Raw genomic sequence first — 17781 nt, 5'->3', positions numbered from 1 at the left:
TCAATTTTCTTGGATCCCTTTTCTGTCTTTCCTAACAGTAAGTAGCATTTCGATGGCAAAGCCAAGATTAACAAGTGATGTCATCTAGAGTGCACACAAAATGTCACCAATGCTCCGAGGGGTAGAGAATTTCATGTCAGAGTGAAGAACAGGGTCACTGATCAGGGGTAAACTTCTGGAGGTTGCTGGCCCTAAACTGCAAAGGAAAGGGGGGATGGTGTGGGAGCAGTTCTCCCAAAAAAACTCTTCAAGAGCTTTAAGGCTAATATTTTGATGTTGTGACATTCAAAGGCTGAACATAAGCAAAGTGCCAAAAGATTTTAAAGAATCCATCAATACTTGTGGGTCAGGTGGCTTCCCTTTAGAAAAACTCCATTATTCAAAGTGAGAAATGAATTAATTAGAATGCCCTCAGGATGCAGAATCTGCTTAAGTACGTTAGTGGGAAAGTTAATTAATCATCACAGAATAAGGTCCACAGGAGGGCGCATGCGTCAGCATCGGGGTTGCTGTGCTCCTCTTCCGCATTATCTTCCTTCTCTTTGTGGAACTGTTTTCTGGAAGTGTTTTCTGTTCAAAGCTCTTTATGCATTGGTGCTTTATCCGGTAGCCTCCATTTTTTTTCCCCTAATGCGTTATTTCTGTAGTTCTGCATTTCAAAGACATGAGCAATAGTGCTCAGGAAAGGTGAGAAGCGTCACTTCCATTTATTTACATTCAGTGTCAAATAAAAAGCTTCTCAGTCATTCCGGAGGGACACTTTTCTATCTGGGAGAGCTGTTAAATTTTCAGCTTTAATTATGCCTACATTGTCTCTGCGTTCTCAATGGATGACTTAAAGGGACCATCCTGTCGACTTCAGCAAAGTAATGAGAACAGAGTAGCTTCAAGCTACTGTTAGTGTTAGCAGTGCCAACCACCAACTTATTTTAATTAGATTTCACTTTTGCTCTTGATGTAACACAACTTGGCTATGCTGTCACAGATTCACGAAGGACCATTAATCATTTTATTTAACAAAAGATACGGGGCTGCTCCGGAAGCATGAACAGTGAGCGTGAATTCATTCATACTGAAATAATATCCAGCTGTAGCATAATTGAATCCTAGCCAGTGGTGAGGAAAGTGATAGGCCAGGGAGACCCCCGAGTCCCACCAGAGCAGACCTGTCAACCTCAACACTGTGACATTTGGGGCTGGCTCAGTCTCTGCAGGAGATGGCCCTTCTGTGCACTGCAGGGTGACTGACAGCATCTCTGGCCTCTACCCAGAAGGTTCCAATAGCACCCTCCACCCACCTTGTGACATCCAAAAATGCCTCCAGACATGGACAGATGTCCCCAGGGAGTCGGGGGCAGGTTCTCACTCCCAGTTGATAACACTGCCCTAGAGGACTGGGCAGCCCTCACCTGTTCTGCTCTGTCTGCCCAGTATGCCCATTTATCCCGTGGTTTGTCCCACACTGCTGAGGCCCCTGGACTGATCGTCCCATGCCTTATAATCCGAAGTGAGGTCTGGCCCTCAAAGTTTCACTGCTTTCATTCAATCCCTCTGGCAGGACCTTTTGCTCTTTGAAAGATTCATTGTAAGACGGTGGAAGTGGCTCTACTTTTTCAATGAAGTAGCAGTCGGCACGCTTTCCTTGCTTATTTAATTGTTGTCAGTCTTCTCCTCTAGAATGTGATCTCCATCATGGGAGCAGGGATTTTTCTCTATCTTGTCCGCTGCTATAGCCCTACTGCCCAGAACAGTGCCTGGCCCAGTGCAGGCGACAAGTGACGGTTGAATGCCCCAACAAATGAGACGGAGGTGATCTAAGTGGGCTCCAGGGCTGCTCACCAGCTGTCTTGTCCTGACATCCTCTGTGTTTGAAGTGACGTTATTTTCCTCCTCAGGATTAGAGGGCGAAAGTGATTTTCTTCTTCCTTCCTCTTCCCATCTTCTCCAAGATGCTTTTGTCTCTGTGTAATTTCAGGATATGGGAAAGTAATATTGCTGGACCACCGGCAGTGTTGCAGCAGCATCAAAGCTGTTCCAGTTCACCTCTTCTACTTTTCTGCTTTCACCAGCTTGACTCTGATAAATTTGATCTAATTGCAGTGCTTATCTTTGAACTTCTCCTTAAACGGACCCCTCCTTAGGGCTGTTGAGTGCTAGTGGGTCTTCCTCTGTCATGCAAACTTTTCTCCCCCAAATTCCAGTCCTTACATGAAGTGCACAGCTGTATGATAAGCCTTTATTCAAAGACCCCTTAGTAGAACTGACTGCCTTTCCTTGATTGTGTAATCTACAGAAATAAAATTGTCTTGGTAATAAGAGCTGTAGTGTATTACAGCTCTTGTTAGACATCCTCTCTTGAGACAAAGTGGAAAGACAATTGTGTCATCCTGAGAAGAGGATTGATTGTTCACAGTTTGAATTTGATTGTCCTTAAGGGGAACTAAACAACAGATCACCTCCAGCTTCTCCAAGTGCATTTTATTCTCTTGGAAAGTTGCTGTTTTTCTTTCCACGCAAGCCAAGCATATAAATATCATGCTTTGTTGCAGGAGAATCAAAAGTATTGGAAATGATACAGTTTGAAAGGCACCTGGTCGACCCCACACAGGCCTCCCGCTGTAGGTGCAGATCAAAGCCTTTCATTGCGCATCTCAGAAATTCTTTTTGCACTGCAGGAGGGAACCCCCGGGGAAGGTTTGCTCTGGGCCTGGTGCAGAGCGAGTGGAAGGTCTATGTGAAGAGACCTCTAGATAGAGAAGAACAAGATATTTACTTCCTCAATATCACTGCCACCGATGGGCTTTTTGTCACACAGGCCATGGTGGAAGTGACTGTCAGTGATGTGAATGACAATAGCCCAGTGTGTGACCAGGTAAGATTTGTGGATATAGTGCTGCATTTCACGCTCTGTTTCTCTAAAACAGAATGAAAACCCATTTCACTTTTCTTCCTAAAGCGGGCTAATTTCTGTTCTATCTCCTTAACTAGTGAGCTCCAGTTGGATATCAGAGGGTAGGAGGTAGAGTCTAGGATGAATAAACACAGAAAGACTATAGGCAGCATAATCAGGTACCTAAGTTTGCCCACCAAAAAACAAAAAACAAAAACCATGAGTCTTAAAATTAAATGATTTTTAAGGAATCATAAAGGATCTTATGACTTACGGTCTAAATCACTGATCTCATAAAGGAGAAATGGAGCACTTGATAGCCTAAATTACACAGCTGGTTAGTGGCGGTGGTGGTATTGAATCCAGGTCTCCAGGCTATTCATGAAGTAGCCTGTCCACCATACTAAAAAGCATGACAGCAAATGCAAAGTGCCAGTACTAGATTTTTTTTTTTCTTACTGAAGTTAAATCACTATTAATTTACCTTTTCCTTGACATCTGGAGCAGCAGACAATATTGGTGTTCTGTAGCTTAGAAAAGTGTTGCAAATAGATTTAATCTCTCATACTAATGCTAAAGGTTAATAGTGGCTCTTTAAAGAGTTACAGGGTCTCAAGGAGCCACTGGTGCTTAACAGAGAAAGAGACCCATTATCAGTACGTGATGTGTGTCATGATTCGACAGGGCAGGGATTGTTCTCTGTTTTCTTCCCCATTGTACTCCTAGCTTCTACATGGTACCTAGCACATAGTAGGTGCTCAATCAGTATTTTTTTAATGAATATGCATGTGAGGGGCAGGGCAAGAGATATTATAACATGTCATATATTGTAAGATGGTTCTGTGGTGAAGTAAAAAAGTAGCCAAAGGTAAATTACATTAATGCATTTTTTAAAGAAATCATTTGTAATGTTCAGTGTGGCAGTTGCCCCACAAATACTAACAATTTTATTCCCTTTTTTTTTACTTTTGCACAGGTTGCATATACAGCATTGTTTCCTGAAGACATCCCATCAAATAAAATAATCCTGAAGGTCAGTGCCAGAGATGCTGATATCGGATCCAATGGAGATATACAGTACTCACTCTATGGACCTGGAGATGATGAATTTTTTCTAGACCCAGAAAATGGTAAGGTGAAATTTAGTCTTTGGGTAAATGACACTGTTTAATCTATGAGAAAAGTTAAACACCCCTGTGGTCTTATCACTAGTGGGTAGTTAGTATACAAGAGCCTTGAGTGACGCTCTGCTGTACTGGTTGCACCTGGTGTCCGAACATGGGTGCTCTAGAGCTCACAGCTTATTTAGGTTATAAAACTTCCCCCATCTTTACCCCCGTTTGTTAGCATCAAGTAGTCAGATGGGTCTGTTTCCTTCTCCTGTGTCTCCTGTCTGTGAGTTAAAGCATCTGCCCTGTAAGGAGTATGAATAGTCATATCACAAACTCAGGTGGCCATGCACACCAGACAGCCTAGCAAGGAGAGTCTACCCTGCTGAAATCCCTTCTGGGTGCTTATTAACATACTTGTCCGGTTTTTATTAAACATTTCTGTCTAGTTTCCCCAAAGCTATGAGTCCTCAGATTTGCTTATATATTCAGGTAAGAATTATAAGGTGAAAGTTTACTTGTGCCCAAGGCAGATGCCTGCATTGGAGGTCAGAGCTAATGGAAAAGATGTTTTCTATGGAGGTAAATTATTTCAGTGTTGTGTATTCAATAGTCCACCCAATGGTAATTTTTAAAGGAAGCATGAAGATCAAATAATTTGCCTGTTCCCAGTGTTGTGTTGGTCCTAATGAGCAGTAACTAACACTGAGTGTCTAAAAGGTGTGGCCCCTCACGCCCCTCTCCTGTGTCACCTGTATCTGACTGGGAAGCACCTAGCTGCATACGAATAGGATACTGGGCTATATAGGCCTGTCTGTACTTTATTCAATAGTGAACATTTATTGAGTAACTAGTAGGCATAACAGCATTTTATGGGATATTTGTGGTAGATGCCAAGATGAGCAAAACATATTATTGCCAAGATATTGCAACCCAGAGGGGAACAGACCAGTAAGCCAACAGTAATAATAACAATAGCAGTAATAATAATGAAAGGCAGAGTGAAAGTCGTGCCTTGGAGTGATATCAGGGGAGTTATATGTGGGCACAGAGGAAGTAGTAGCTAAAGCAGGACATGGCAGACCTTGGGGGCAGCATGAGCAGAGAGCATGGCTGCTCCAGGGAATGCTGTGCACACTGTTACTCCAAGAGGAGCTAGAGAACAGCTTATGAGAGAAGTGGTGGGAAAGGTAATTTCCAACCAGAGTGTGGAGGGTCTCCGCAGGGGCTGATGGCGGCACCAGCACAGCTGTTCCAGGGTAGAACGTAACCTACTCCATGTTGGTTGCTGAGTAGTTCCTGATCCATGTTCCTCAGGCATCCTGCCCCTGGAACCCTTGCCCAGCAACCACGGGTGCTTCTGCAATCCAGCAAGTAGGGTTCATGCTGTCACAGTAGGACTCCCTCCAGACCTCTGTCTGCTAACCCTCCGTTTTGCTTGCTTTCTCCAAAAGATGGAGTAAAACGATGCTGAGTATCTGCAAGCAGTGAGACTTCCCCTTCTGGGTCTACAGATTATTGGCATGACTGACCATCCAAGAACTAAGGATATGAGTATATTCTCTCTGCTCTTTCTGGAGATATTTCAGAAAGCCAGAGATATAGCTGATCCCCACAGCAGGGCTTGAGAGGCTTAAAGAGGTACGGTGCTTCTCCAGGTAGCTAAACGGAACAACCCCTGACAGCAGCAATTTCGCAGTGAGATTAATTAATTTGAAGGCCGTGCAGTTGGCCTGTTGCTGTGTCCAGAATCCCATAAATGTGTCCCTGGTGCTTAAAATTGAATTTGCTGTTTTTCAAAGTATGAGACACTTGAGTATCATTGGTCCTTCCTGCATTGGGGATTCTTTATATAATTGACTCTCTGTTCTTCAAAGAAGGATGGTTTTTGAAAAGCCAGGCCATTATTTTCACAGGTGAGTTAAAAACGTTGGCTCTGTTGGACCGGGAGAGGGTGCCTGCATACAGCCTGATCGCCAGGGCCACCGACGGGGGTGGCAGGTTTTGCCAATCCAGCATCCTCCTGATCCTGGAAGACGTGAATGATAACCCCCCTGTGTTTTCTTCTGACCACTACAACACCTGTGTCTATGAGAACACGGCCCCCAAGGCCCTGCTGACCAGAGTCCAAGCCGTGGATCCCGATGTTGGTAAGTCAGATGCACTGATGAGATGTCCCTCTGTTCACGCATTTGACGCATCTTCAGCTGCTGCCTTTCATTTGGTTTCATTAGCCCACCTTGTTTCCTTCCCATGAGAACATGTACATTATATGACGTTTCAGCTCTTCCGCCGATGTGCTTCGAATGCACAGGAGAACTCTGCAAAGTGTCCTCCTTCCTCTTTCTGGGGTTTGGAGAAGTCATGTTATAAATCCCTTTACCTTTTAACAGAGAGCTTTGGGTTTGTTTTGTTTTATTTAAACCTTTAGAATAAAAATAATAGCTTCCTTACTTGCCCATTCCTCCTGGACATAGTTAAAATGCTGTGTTGTGTGGCAGGGAGAATTCATTTCCATCTTTATAAAGAATTGCATCACATGCTTCAGTTGAAATCTGACAGTCTCGATTTATGGCAGTGCCCCACAGTGCAAAGACCAATTACTAAATGGGCTGCCAGTCCAATGTGGATTTTTTTAAACTGCCGTTTTCCAGAGTATTCTGGTCACATATAAACTGACAGTACTAGGTAAGGTGAGGGTAGGGAAGATAAGAAGGATTCGAACTAAAAGTTGCTAATAAAGTTTGTGTTCAAGTCCACTTTACATAATGAGATGGTGAGTTAGGAAAGACTGGAATTAATCGCTAAGTAGTCCTTTTGAGAATGCATAAGTTATTGGGGTGTCTGCATAATGGGGTATAAATACAAAAAGGCATATAGACAGTCTCTTGGTTGTGCATTTTAAAAGCTGTAAGTCAGAGGACTAGGGAATGATGGGGTGTGTCTGCTATGTTAAACAGGCCTTTATATAATTCAGTGTCTTATTGCTTAATGCTGAATTGAAAGAAAAATTATTGGACTAATGGAAATGTAAATACATGATAATTAGTTGAAAACAAACGTGAAGCCCAGGGTCTCTGCATACTTCCCCTTAGAAAAATTAGTGGCTACACTTTGAATTACTGCTCCTACCTGATTAGCATAATTTTTGAGACCAAGAACCAACCCTTTAAAAGTCTGCATATTTTAAAGCTTAGTTAAAAAAAAAAGTAGTTAACAGAAAAAGACTCTTATATTGATTTATAATTATATAATACCTGCAAATACTTTTTCTAAAGGAGGATTAGAAAACTTTCTCCAGGTTTCTTATTAGCAGATCTTTGGGGAAAAGAGGACAAAACTCTCTTGCAAATAAATCTTTTAATAATTTAAATTTGACTGAGAATGTATAAGTGGGACAGAGGTGAGATGTCATTTTTTTTATTAAAATTGGAAATTTTCTACTCCTTTCCTTCCTGAAGCAATCGGGTGTGCTCTGTCTACTAGAGATTGACAACAGGAGTCTAGTGAGCATACAGCACATGATGTTTCAGACAGTGGAGAGCTGGGAGGTGAAATTAACTCACAGATGTGGTAATGGCGAAGAATATGCAGTTAGCTCTGTCCTCCTTCTCACTTTGAAAAGTCAGCATTGGGTTGGAAGTTGGGGGAGATGGGATGACTGGACTCCAGGCATTTAGCAGGGCAGAGATAATAAAGCCTTTAAGGGACTAAAACCAGAATAATGACCTCCTCGGCACCTCCCTCTGCTCATTTGCGGTAATTAGCACAAGGCTGACGTTCAGAGTTCAAACAGACACAGCTTAGGCATGCTGCTCACGTAAAGTACATTCACCAGGCCATTCTGTCAACCGCAAGGAAACTCTAGCACAGGATACCAGATGCCAGTTCATTTTCTCAGTTATGGTAGAACTCAGCTTTAAGAAATGAAAAGAACTGAGGCAGCTGGAGAAGAACAAATGAACACTTCTGAAAACACAGCACCTACTGGGTCCCAGGCACCATGCTGAGGAAGTGGTTGAGAATGTCTTGGACAGAGCTCGCAGGGCGGTTCCAGAAGCAGCAGCACTCAGTCTGAGCTGTGACCAGCCCGACATTCTCCCCAGGTGTCAGTGACTGAAGACTTATGCCATTTTCACGAGAGGCCTGATCAGAGCACTTACTTTCTCAGGAGCACCCATTTCTCCATCTTTTCTAAGGAACCACAGACAAGCATGAACTACATACTGAGATAACCAGGCTATCGAGTGGACAATTCATCTTGGGGCCTGTAAGATAAATTTTAGCCGAAATAAGCAGGCGAAGAGAGACAACAAAGGGCCAGATAGTTTATTTGAGTGCAACTCCCAGGTGATGTTCTGCGGTCTGGCTATCACAGGCCGGGGAAGTCACACCCGGTCAGGGAGGTGGGGGCTTATAAGGGGTTAGGAGGGGGAGGAGTGGGCAAGCTATCCTAGGGGGTGTGGACAGGTATGATTGACTAAAGTTGACATAATAGACAACTAGAAACTTTTTTCCTTCCAAGAGGGAGGAGGCTGACATCCGGGTCTTAGTTGGCACATCAGAAGGATGGAATTCAGGAAGAGCTGTCCCCTTTCCAAGTAAGGCAAGGACCTTGGGGTCTGGTCTGTTCTCCCCCTGTGGCATCTCTCTGTTCTGTTTGCATGTCCTTGTTTTTCCTTCCTCCAGCCTAACAGGGCCAAACCGAACCTCTAGCCTGAAGCTGAGTTTGCACACATCAGACTGAATTATTTGCAATCATTTGACTGAATCCAGCCCTCTAGGAATAGTGTCTTCATTTTGGCCTATAGGCAGCGTTCAAAGAAATTTAAATTAGTTGTCGATAAAAGTCAAGAGATGTTCATTTGCAATTTTGATTTCTGGCATTTTGTAAAACAGCAACAGCGCTCAGAAGAATCAGCAGTTCCAGGCACACAGTCCCACAAAGGTAGGAGCTGACTAGCATCTGCCTCCCTGATATTTCAGCCAGTTCTCACCCTCCCGCTTCCCAGCCACGTAACTTATTTATGTCACCGCCTGACCTCACAGGCCCCTTCTCTGAAGTGACAAGAAAATGTCTGATGTTTTTAAAACTTTTTATTCTGAAATAATTATGGGCTCAGAGGAAGTTGCAAAAAATAATTTGTAGGAGAACACACACACCTTTCACCCAGCACTTTCCCTCAATGATAATATCTTGTGTAACTGTAGGACACTATCAGATTTGAATGTGTGTGCGTGTGGTTCTATGCAGTTTTATGACCTGTGCAGCTTCGTGTGACCACTACCACCAAATTCATCCACCACCAGGCTCCCTATTGCTGTCCCTGAACCACAGACCTCCTCCCCATCTCTGACCCTTGGCCACCACAGATCTCCATATCTTTAATTTTATTTCAAAAATGTTATTTAAATGGAATTATATCATTCGTAGCCTTTCAAGATTGGCTTTTTCCACTCAGTATCATCATCCCCTTGGGATCCATCCAAGTTGTCTAGTTGGTTTTTGATCCTAGTGAAGAACATCAGCTCTGTTTGTGTAAATGACTGTTTGGTTCACGAAGCTTCTTCTGCTAAGTATATTCCTTTACCTGAAGTTATAAATGATTTCATCAGCATTTGGTTCCAGCATATTCTAAGTCACTATAAGTTGCAGAGAAAAGGCAATCGAATCTGATTCCATAGATTCAGAATATCAAAGTTGCTGCAGTGACTTGCTTACTTTTCCTATCCTGGCTTTCTAATTTTAAAAAGTATTACTGCTTTTAACAAAACAGCTCCTTCCTATGCCAAATTCATTATTCATAAGGAACCAAAACTAACATTAGAGTAACTACCTAGGTCAGGAATGAAATCAAAACAGGAAGGCAAAACCATTTTGAGTTCTAAGAAGTAGCATGGCAACTGTCTAGATTTTAGCATTAAATTATTAGCTTTCCCATGACTTCATAACTTAATATCTGTACAAATTTAATCCTTTCAGTAAAGATTAGGAGACTTTTTGTTTACTGCCTCTTTGAGGTTAACATCTAGCTACTTAGTGTACCTATTAGAGGTACCATTTGTGTCCAGGATCCCAATTCTAAGGGTTTCTTAAGCCAGCCAAGGAAATACACAGTGATGAAGATTGGAGCTAAAATCTGCTACCACTTTAGGCAAAGTGAGTTGAAAGTAATATGTAAACAGAAAAATATACTATAGTCCATGATTATTGGAAGGCCAATTTCCAGATATTTGAGATATAAGGGGACATATTTCTTCCTCTTATGGATAGGGAACATAGAGCAAGGAAGTGTTCTAATGAGCAATTCACTTATTCCTTTCCTGTAAAATATGTCAAGCAAGGTTTGGAACTTCTTTCAAGGATCTCATGTGGAGGCTCATAACACACATTAGTTATTCTCCATTCTACTTAGCAAATAACTAAATGAGTAGCTAGGTAGCAGTTCCTACACAAGGAACTGCAACATTCTCAAGGATGATGACTGTGCAGTGACAGGCCTCAGGCCTTCTGCAGCACGCATACCTTTAATAAAAAGCAGAGCTCCAGGATGAATAGGATTTCAATGGACAGAAGTAGGAAGGCAGGCAACAGGAGGACATAGTCATAAAGCTGGGGAAGTGTGGAACCAACTGAACAGTCAGGAGAACATCGTCACCCAGGATGGAGATGTAAATGAGATGAGAAAAGTAGTCCAGGGCCTGACTGGTGGTTCTTGAAGGCCAGGAATCGTATCCTTAAGCCAGTAGGTGAGAAAGAACTGCTGTACACTTTTGAGGAAAGAAATCATCAGTTTTGGGGTTTTGGAACTGCAAATCTGATATCAGTCTCTAAAATACGGATGAGGAAAGCTCATAGCTGGGTATTGGGCAAGACCACAAGGGCCAAAATTAGAGTAGGGGCTTTGGGCTTAGAAGGAAGGAACAGGTGCAAGAGAAATAATTTCAGATGTGAAATCTGTCAATTTTTGGCAGCTGAGTGGATTGAAGGCAAGACAGGCAGGCTAGACAAGATTTCAAACTTGGGCTCAGGGCGAAGGTGTTGCATGAACAGAAACAGCATCGGCAGCCTGAAGGAGGGCCCGGTGTACAGAGAAAGATGAAAATGTGGAGGCATGTTGGGAATTAAAATACAGTCCTTCCGAAACAGCCAGGCATAAAGATAACAAGTTTGCTAACATGACAAAGTAGGACGGTCTTGCCTTCAAGGGGTATGCAGTAAAAGTGGGAAGCAAGGTATGCACAAATGAACAAAAAAAATGTAATATGTGTTATAATAGAGTTGCATCCATGAAAGTAAGGATTTTGTAAGCATTAGTCAGCTAACACATGTAAAATGCTAGCACAGGTCCCTGGGGGAACATTAAAATACGAGCAATGAATTTTCAAGTGGGGCAACTCAGGAAGGCTTCACAAAGTGGTGTTAGCATTTAGGATAAGATTTAAAGATTATGGCTTGATCTTGGGTCAGCAGGAAGAAGGGAAGGTTCCAGAAGCAGAAGAAAGAGAGAGATGAGGATTGTGTTAGCCAAGATAGGCTTGACTAGACTTTTGAAGTCTCAGTGGCTTGGCACAGCAGAAGATTAATTCTTGCCCATGTGAAGTGCAGGTTGACACGAGCCCCTCCAGGGATGCAGAGACCTGGTCCCTCCATCCTACCAGCTCTACCGCCTTGACTTTTGTGTCCCAAGGTCACCACAGCAGGAGAAGAGAGGGATGTAGGAAGCACACCAGCCCTCACCTGCCTCAGCCTGGGAGAGACCCTCGTCATTCTGTCTGTGCATTGCCCGGAACTAACCAGAGGAGGCTGGGAAATGTAGGGGAGGCCATGGGATGTATTGGGCATGAGCACTTGTCTCGGCCACAATGATGGAAGCAGGAGAGTCAGCTGCTCCAGCAGGTCCCAAAGAGGCAACAGAGGGTGACATTACTAATATGAGGAGGGAGGGTTAGCCTCGGCAACGTAGAGAGACTTTAGAAATGCAAGGAGGGAGAGAAACAGAAAGAAGAAAAAAAAAACAGAAACTCAAAGGAAGAAACTAAGAGGGAGATGCTGAGGATGACCCAGTGGGAGGCACACGTCTGCCCTCAGACACCTCCGTATAGTAACAGGTTCTGTCACTAAGGAGACCAACATGGCAGCGCGGGGCTGGGTGATCTGAGGAGAGTGCAAGGAGTTTGTTTCAGGGGCTAGAGGAAATGTGCAAGGGAGTCACTGAGAAATGAGGAAGAGAAATGTCTCTCCCATCAGCCTCTGCAGTGCCTGGTTACATAAATGAGCGCACCCAGTCAAAAGAATGAATGACACTGATGGAAAATATGAGAAACTCTCTCTCAGAGTCTTCCAGAATGACACCTTTCCTTCTATAGTGCACTATTAGATGCTCATGTTATCAGAGGACAGGGAAGAGACTGAAAATTTATCTCATGACAGAACCTTTTCCACTTTTCCATGAGGGTTTTTCCAGGTCCTCAGCATCCTTAATTTTGCACTGTCATTCACTGTGAAAATGAATGCTTTCTGTCCATGCTACGGATTCATTTTCTGAGTACATGAGAGAAATGGCATCCTGACCCCTGCACCCTGGTCTTGTGGGGCAGAAAATGGAACAAACTTCATTTTCCAAAGTACCTATCTTGTCAGAGGAAGCAAAGGGCCAGCCCAGTATCTTGGAATGCCATTTTCTCTGAGAGCATAGCTGTTTATGAAGAAGAAAATTATTTATCTGAGAGGAGTATTCCTGAAAATAACCACTGAGGGTGGTTAAATGGACCTCGTTCTGACCAAACCACTTTAAATGAATCCATCCAGTTGTTCCTTGCCCCTTCTGACTCATCCTAGCCTTGTGTGTCTGCCACTTATTGACAGCTATGCAAAGAGACTTGGCAGGAAAAGCCGAGAGATGAGGTAAGTCTCCCACGAAGGGCTGTGGACCAGGTTCTGGAGCCATGACAGAAAAGGACTCGGTCAGCGATTTCCTGTGTCTTGCTAGGATGAAACCCAGGGACCGCCATTCACACCAGTCTGTAAGAATCAGAACTGCTTGTCTACACCCGGAGCTCTCACGTAGCTTCACAACTGTTGGCCAAAGCAAAGGTTCAAGTCCTTGGGATGGTGTTAGATTTTACATCTTCTCTCATTACCCTCTGACCTCATGGAGGTCCTTGAAATGGTGTTTAGTTTATATCTTCCATCACCTTCTGGTCTCATGGAGGAAAACAAATAAACTTTTTTTTTTGTACTCTCTGAAGAACTTAGCTGAAAATATTACCTTTGCACAGGAGCCCAAAAGCAAAAGGAAAAAAAAACATACCTGACAGAGCAGGTAGGTTCTGCAGCATCTTTTTTCACTGCCTTTGGCAGCACCTGGGCATGTGGGACAGAAAAGAAGGACGGTTTCTGGACTTAGGGCAAGTTGGCTGTATCCATGTATACCACAGTGGAGGCATGCACATAGCCTGCCATTTTCCCCTTTTAGGTCTTCCCAAGTAGACAGCTTCTTTGTAGGCTCATACCTCAGCTGAGCCAGCACCCCTGGCTTCCTCTGGACCCTGCAGATCAAGCCATGGGGATGTCCCCAAGTGTCCCTCAGGGAAACATCTCCTAGTAACCACATTGATCAAGAGGCCACATGGGCATGGGGAAAGCCATGGATGATTAATGTCCAGTCCTGGGTGCAAGCTGTGTGACCATGGGCCAGTCATTGACTTCTCTCAGACCCAGTTTCCTCTCCTATAATGTTAGAATGCAGTAGTAATGTTTGCTTTGCCAACCTTGAAGGGTGAGTGTGAGGCTCACCCACATGAATGGAAAGGCATGAACTGCATAAGGCCATGTTTGCTGTCTTTGCAGTTAGATCACCCTGCTCTGAGCTCCCACACCCCCTTGGGATTATCCTGACATGAAATTGCTTGCATGCCTCTTCTCTACTACTCTTAAACCCTCCAAGGCAAGATTTGTGCCTAGCAAAGATTTTAAATGATAATAGTCATAATATGGCCAACAATGTTTTCTTTTGGAGCTTCTACATGCCAAGCACTGTGGCAAAGACTCTAGATACGTTATTTCCACTTTCACAACAATCATAGCAGCTTGGCATAAATTTTTGTTGTTGTTCTATTAAACATATGAGTAAACTCTGAGGGGTGAACTTGCCCCAAGCTACAAAATGTTAGTAGCAGGGCCAAAAGAGGTTTGGTTGACAGATATCCAGCTAATAGCTATGTTTTAGTTAAGGGCAGTGATCCAAAAGGGGTCCCTGGACCAACAGTATGAGCTTGTTGGGAATGTATACTCTGAAAAAGAGACTCTAGAGGAGTGGATCTCAAACTGTTGTGCTCATCAAGGTTACCTAGAGGGCTTCTTAAAGCAGGGATTGCTAGACCCACCCCCACAGCTTCTGATTCAGTGGGTCTGGGAGGGGACCTGATCACTTGCATATCAGAGTAATTCCCGAGAGATGTCAATGCCGCTATTCCAAGGACTGTGCTTTGAGAGCCACTGGTTTAAGAATTCTTAATCATTTTGTGTCACAAGTACTTGGACAGTTTGATGACACCGACAGATCATTTCTCAGAATCATGTATAATTCATAAAATAAAATACAGGTTACAAATGAAGTAGATGTATGCAAATATTTTAAGTTGTTAGATAGTAATATGAATTTCTGCTTTAAAATATTAAATAACAAAATCTAGCACAGGAGATCTAGTAACTTCTGTTTTAGGGAATAGCGATAAACAGAGGTATATGCAACAACTGTAAAATAATCTGAAAATAGCTGTGATTTTTACTGGTTACAAAAATCACAGGTGCTGTTCTTACTATAGGGATCTATTGCCTACATTTATAATTGAACATGATGTTAAATCCAGTTAGAGGCTAATGATAATATAGATGTAAATTTTTCCCCTTCTGTTGTACGTAGGCAGCCGCTGAGATGACTCCCAGTGACCTACATCTCCTGGTTTTCACACCTCTCTTTCTGAGGGTGGGCTGGACTTACTCGATGGTGGTGGATAGACTATGGCAGAAGTGGTAGTATCATTTCTGAGATTAGATTACAAAAAGACGGGCTACCACCTTAGGTATGCTGTCTGTGTCACTCTGCTTGAGCTGACAAAACAAAATGCTGTAGAAGGAGAGGCTTAAACAACAGAAATTAATTTTCTTACGGTCCTGGAAGCTGCACGTCCGAGTTCAGGGTGCCAGTGTGGTCAGGTTCTGGTGCGGTTGAGTTCCTGGGTGTAGGTAGCCACCTTCTCACCACGTGCTCACGTGGCCTTTCCTCAGTGTGTGTGGTGGAGAGATAGAGAGCTCTCTCTTGTCTTCTTCTGATAGCCCACCAGTCTTACCAGATCGAGACCATATCCTTATGACTTCATTTGATGTTAGTAACTCCTAAAAGCCCTGTCTCCAAGTACAGTCACATTGGAGTTAAGGCTTCAACATAAGAATTGGTGGGGGGACACAATTCATCACAGAGCACTCTGTGCCTCTCTCTCTTGAATCATTCATCTGGGGAAGGGAGCCGCAATGCTGTGAGGCAGCCCTGTGGGAAGCCCACCTGGTGAGGGCCTACCAACTACATAAGCGAACTTCAGAGGGCCCACACCCATTTGAGTCTTCAGATGACACTGCAGCCCCACCCAAAAGCTTGACTGAAACCTCCTGAGAAACCTTGAGCCACAGGCAGCCAGCTAAGCTGTGCCTGGATTCCTGCCCCTCAGAGACCATGAGATACTATATATTTATCATTTTATGCTGTAAAGTTCTGGGTTAATTTGGCATGAAGCAATAGAAAACACACTAATGCAAGTTCACGGGCATCCTGGATTCTACCCATGTATGCTTAGGAATGCCCTACCATAGCTTTTATCCCTCCACAGCCTCCACTCTATAAGGAAGAAGGGCTCCTGTGCAGGTCAGTGGCAATCAAAACAGAGCCCACCCTCGAAGAGAAAGTTCAGCCAAGTTGGGAACGTGGCTGTCTTGACATGAGCAAGGGGTGAGTGATGGCATAACAGCCATTGGCTGTCCTTATTGCTGCTCTTGGGGATTCGTGGATTTTCCCTGGGGCACTAGGCCCACCTCCTCTGTGAATCGTTGTCCTCTAGATCTTGGGATGTTACACTGGAAAGGCCCTGAGATAAACCCAGTCAAGTCCCTTCTTTTCCTGAAAAGGAGACAAAGGCTCAGAGGAAAAGTCTACCCAAGCTGACCTCCTTAGTGGCAGAGCTGGATCTCGAGGGAGGGTATCCTGACACCTCAGTCCAGTGCTCTTTTCTGTACTCCAGTAATTTCTACGTGAAGGTGTTTCAAGAGGGATTAGGTTCTGATTTCAGCCTGTTTGCTCTTAAGTATCATGAATTCTATGTCTTTCCTACCACCTTAGATTGTTACCTCTAAGCTCCCTTGGTCAGTGATTTAACATGTTTTCGTTTTTGGTTTTTCCTCCCCAAAACTGCTTTCATCTGAAGTATTAAATATTTGAAGGTGGTGGAGGGACTCTTAAAATGTCCATAAAAATTAAATCCCCTTCAAGCTAGAGAGACATGAGCCATTCTCTGGAGCACGTTGTGCCAGAGGCCCCTTGTCTGTTGTAAATATCAATATAATTTTATGCTTGAAACCTTTCTCCAGAGAGCCCCAAACACTTACACATGTAATCTTGCTACAGCATGACAGATCTTGGCACTCATCTGCAGGTGGAGAAACTGAGGTTCAAAAAGGTTAAGTGGCTCCTCCCAAGGCATCTGTTAAATGAACAGTGGTCCTGAGTAAAGGGCTTCAGGGCCCTGTAACCCCTCTCTGAATCTTCACCTTGTTTGGCATCAGCACGTCTTCCACAGTACATTCGGCTACATGGCACATCGGACACCCCATCACCTCTGTGTCACATTTCCCTGTCATTTTGGGAAGTGACATCATACAGTGGCTTTGGGATGAGACCCAATTGAATATCCTACTTCCAAGCATTACTAACTGTCTGACCTTAAATAAGTTCCCCAACATCTCTAAACTTCACTTCCTCCCTGGCAAAATGGACATATTAATTCTGTGTTTTCCCCCTAAGACCATGAGCTCCTGGAGGACTGCACTACCAGCCTGTTTGCCTTGGTCGCCAGCACTGGCCAGTGACCAGCAACCTAGTATGAGCTCAATTCATGTCTGTCGAACTACCAAGTTGTTGGAAGAACTAAGATAGACATTCCATGTGAATTCCCTAATGTCATGTCTAGTGCATATGTGGATTCCTTCTACCAGCAACTTTCACCCATGTCGCCTGAGCTCCCTTGCGTCAGAATCCCCATAGGCTGGAGATTCGCCTCCCCAGGTTCACTGGAGATAATGTGAATGCCTTTCTGTCACAAGGGCTTAATTTGGGAATATGAAGTGACCCTCTCTGTCCAAGATAATGGGATCCTGCAGCCGATTAGTGCCCATGAACCATCCCATTCCGAATTCCAGGACCCAACAGCAAAGATAAAATAATGCACAAAAAAGTCAGACCAACTCGTTATCAGCCTAGCTGTGCATCAGAGTCCCCTTGGGAGCTTTTAAAAATAAACAGGCAAAAACATACGAAGAGACAAAGGCTCCATCTCCGAACTCTGATTCAGAAAGTCTGGATGGGCTCAGCGTGTCTGTTTTTCCCCTGGTGGACTGTGATGCCCTGCCTGGTTCAGGGGTCTTTGCATCTGGCACATATAAGTTGATATTATCACTCTTCTTAAAGCCCCAATTTCTTCCAAGCAGGGGGTCAAAATGCTAGTTGTCAA

At 43.8% G+C, this 17781-nt stretch overlaps 1 protein-coding gene across 4 annotated transcripts in view; it reads left to right on the top strand.

Annotated features, from left to right (window-relative positions):
* The window catches only part of FAT3 (FAT atypical cadherin 3), a 603349-nt gene that overhangs the window by 508212 nt on the left and 77356 nt on the right, over window positions 1–17781 (top strand). For all 4 annotated transcript variants that reach the window (XM_036923269.2, XM_036923272.2, XM_036923270.2 and 1 more), the window contains 3 exons: window positions 2676–2872; window positions 3867–4020; window positions 5916–6149. In XM_036923269.2, the coding sequence (XP_036779164.2) occupies window positions 2676–2872; window positions 3867–4020; window positions 5916–6149 (585 nt within the window). The remainder of the gene's footprint in view (window positions 1–2675; window positions 2873–3866; window positions 4021–5915; window positions 6150–17781) is intronic.

This window comes from Manis pentadactyla, chromosome 9 (assembly GCF_030020395.1).
Source record: "Manis pentadactyla isolate mManPen7 chromosome 9, mManPen7.hap1, whole genome shotgun sequence".
Lineage (NCBI taxonomy): Eukaryota > Metazoa > Chordata > Mammalia > Pholidota > Manidae > Manis > Manis pentadactyla.
Note: the sequence above shows the minus strand (reverse complement) of the source record. Positions and strands in the feature narration are given on the sequence as shown.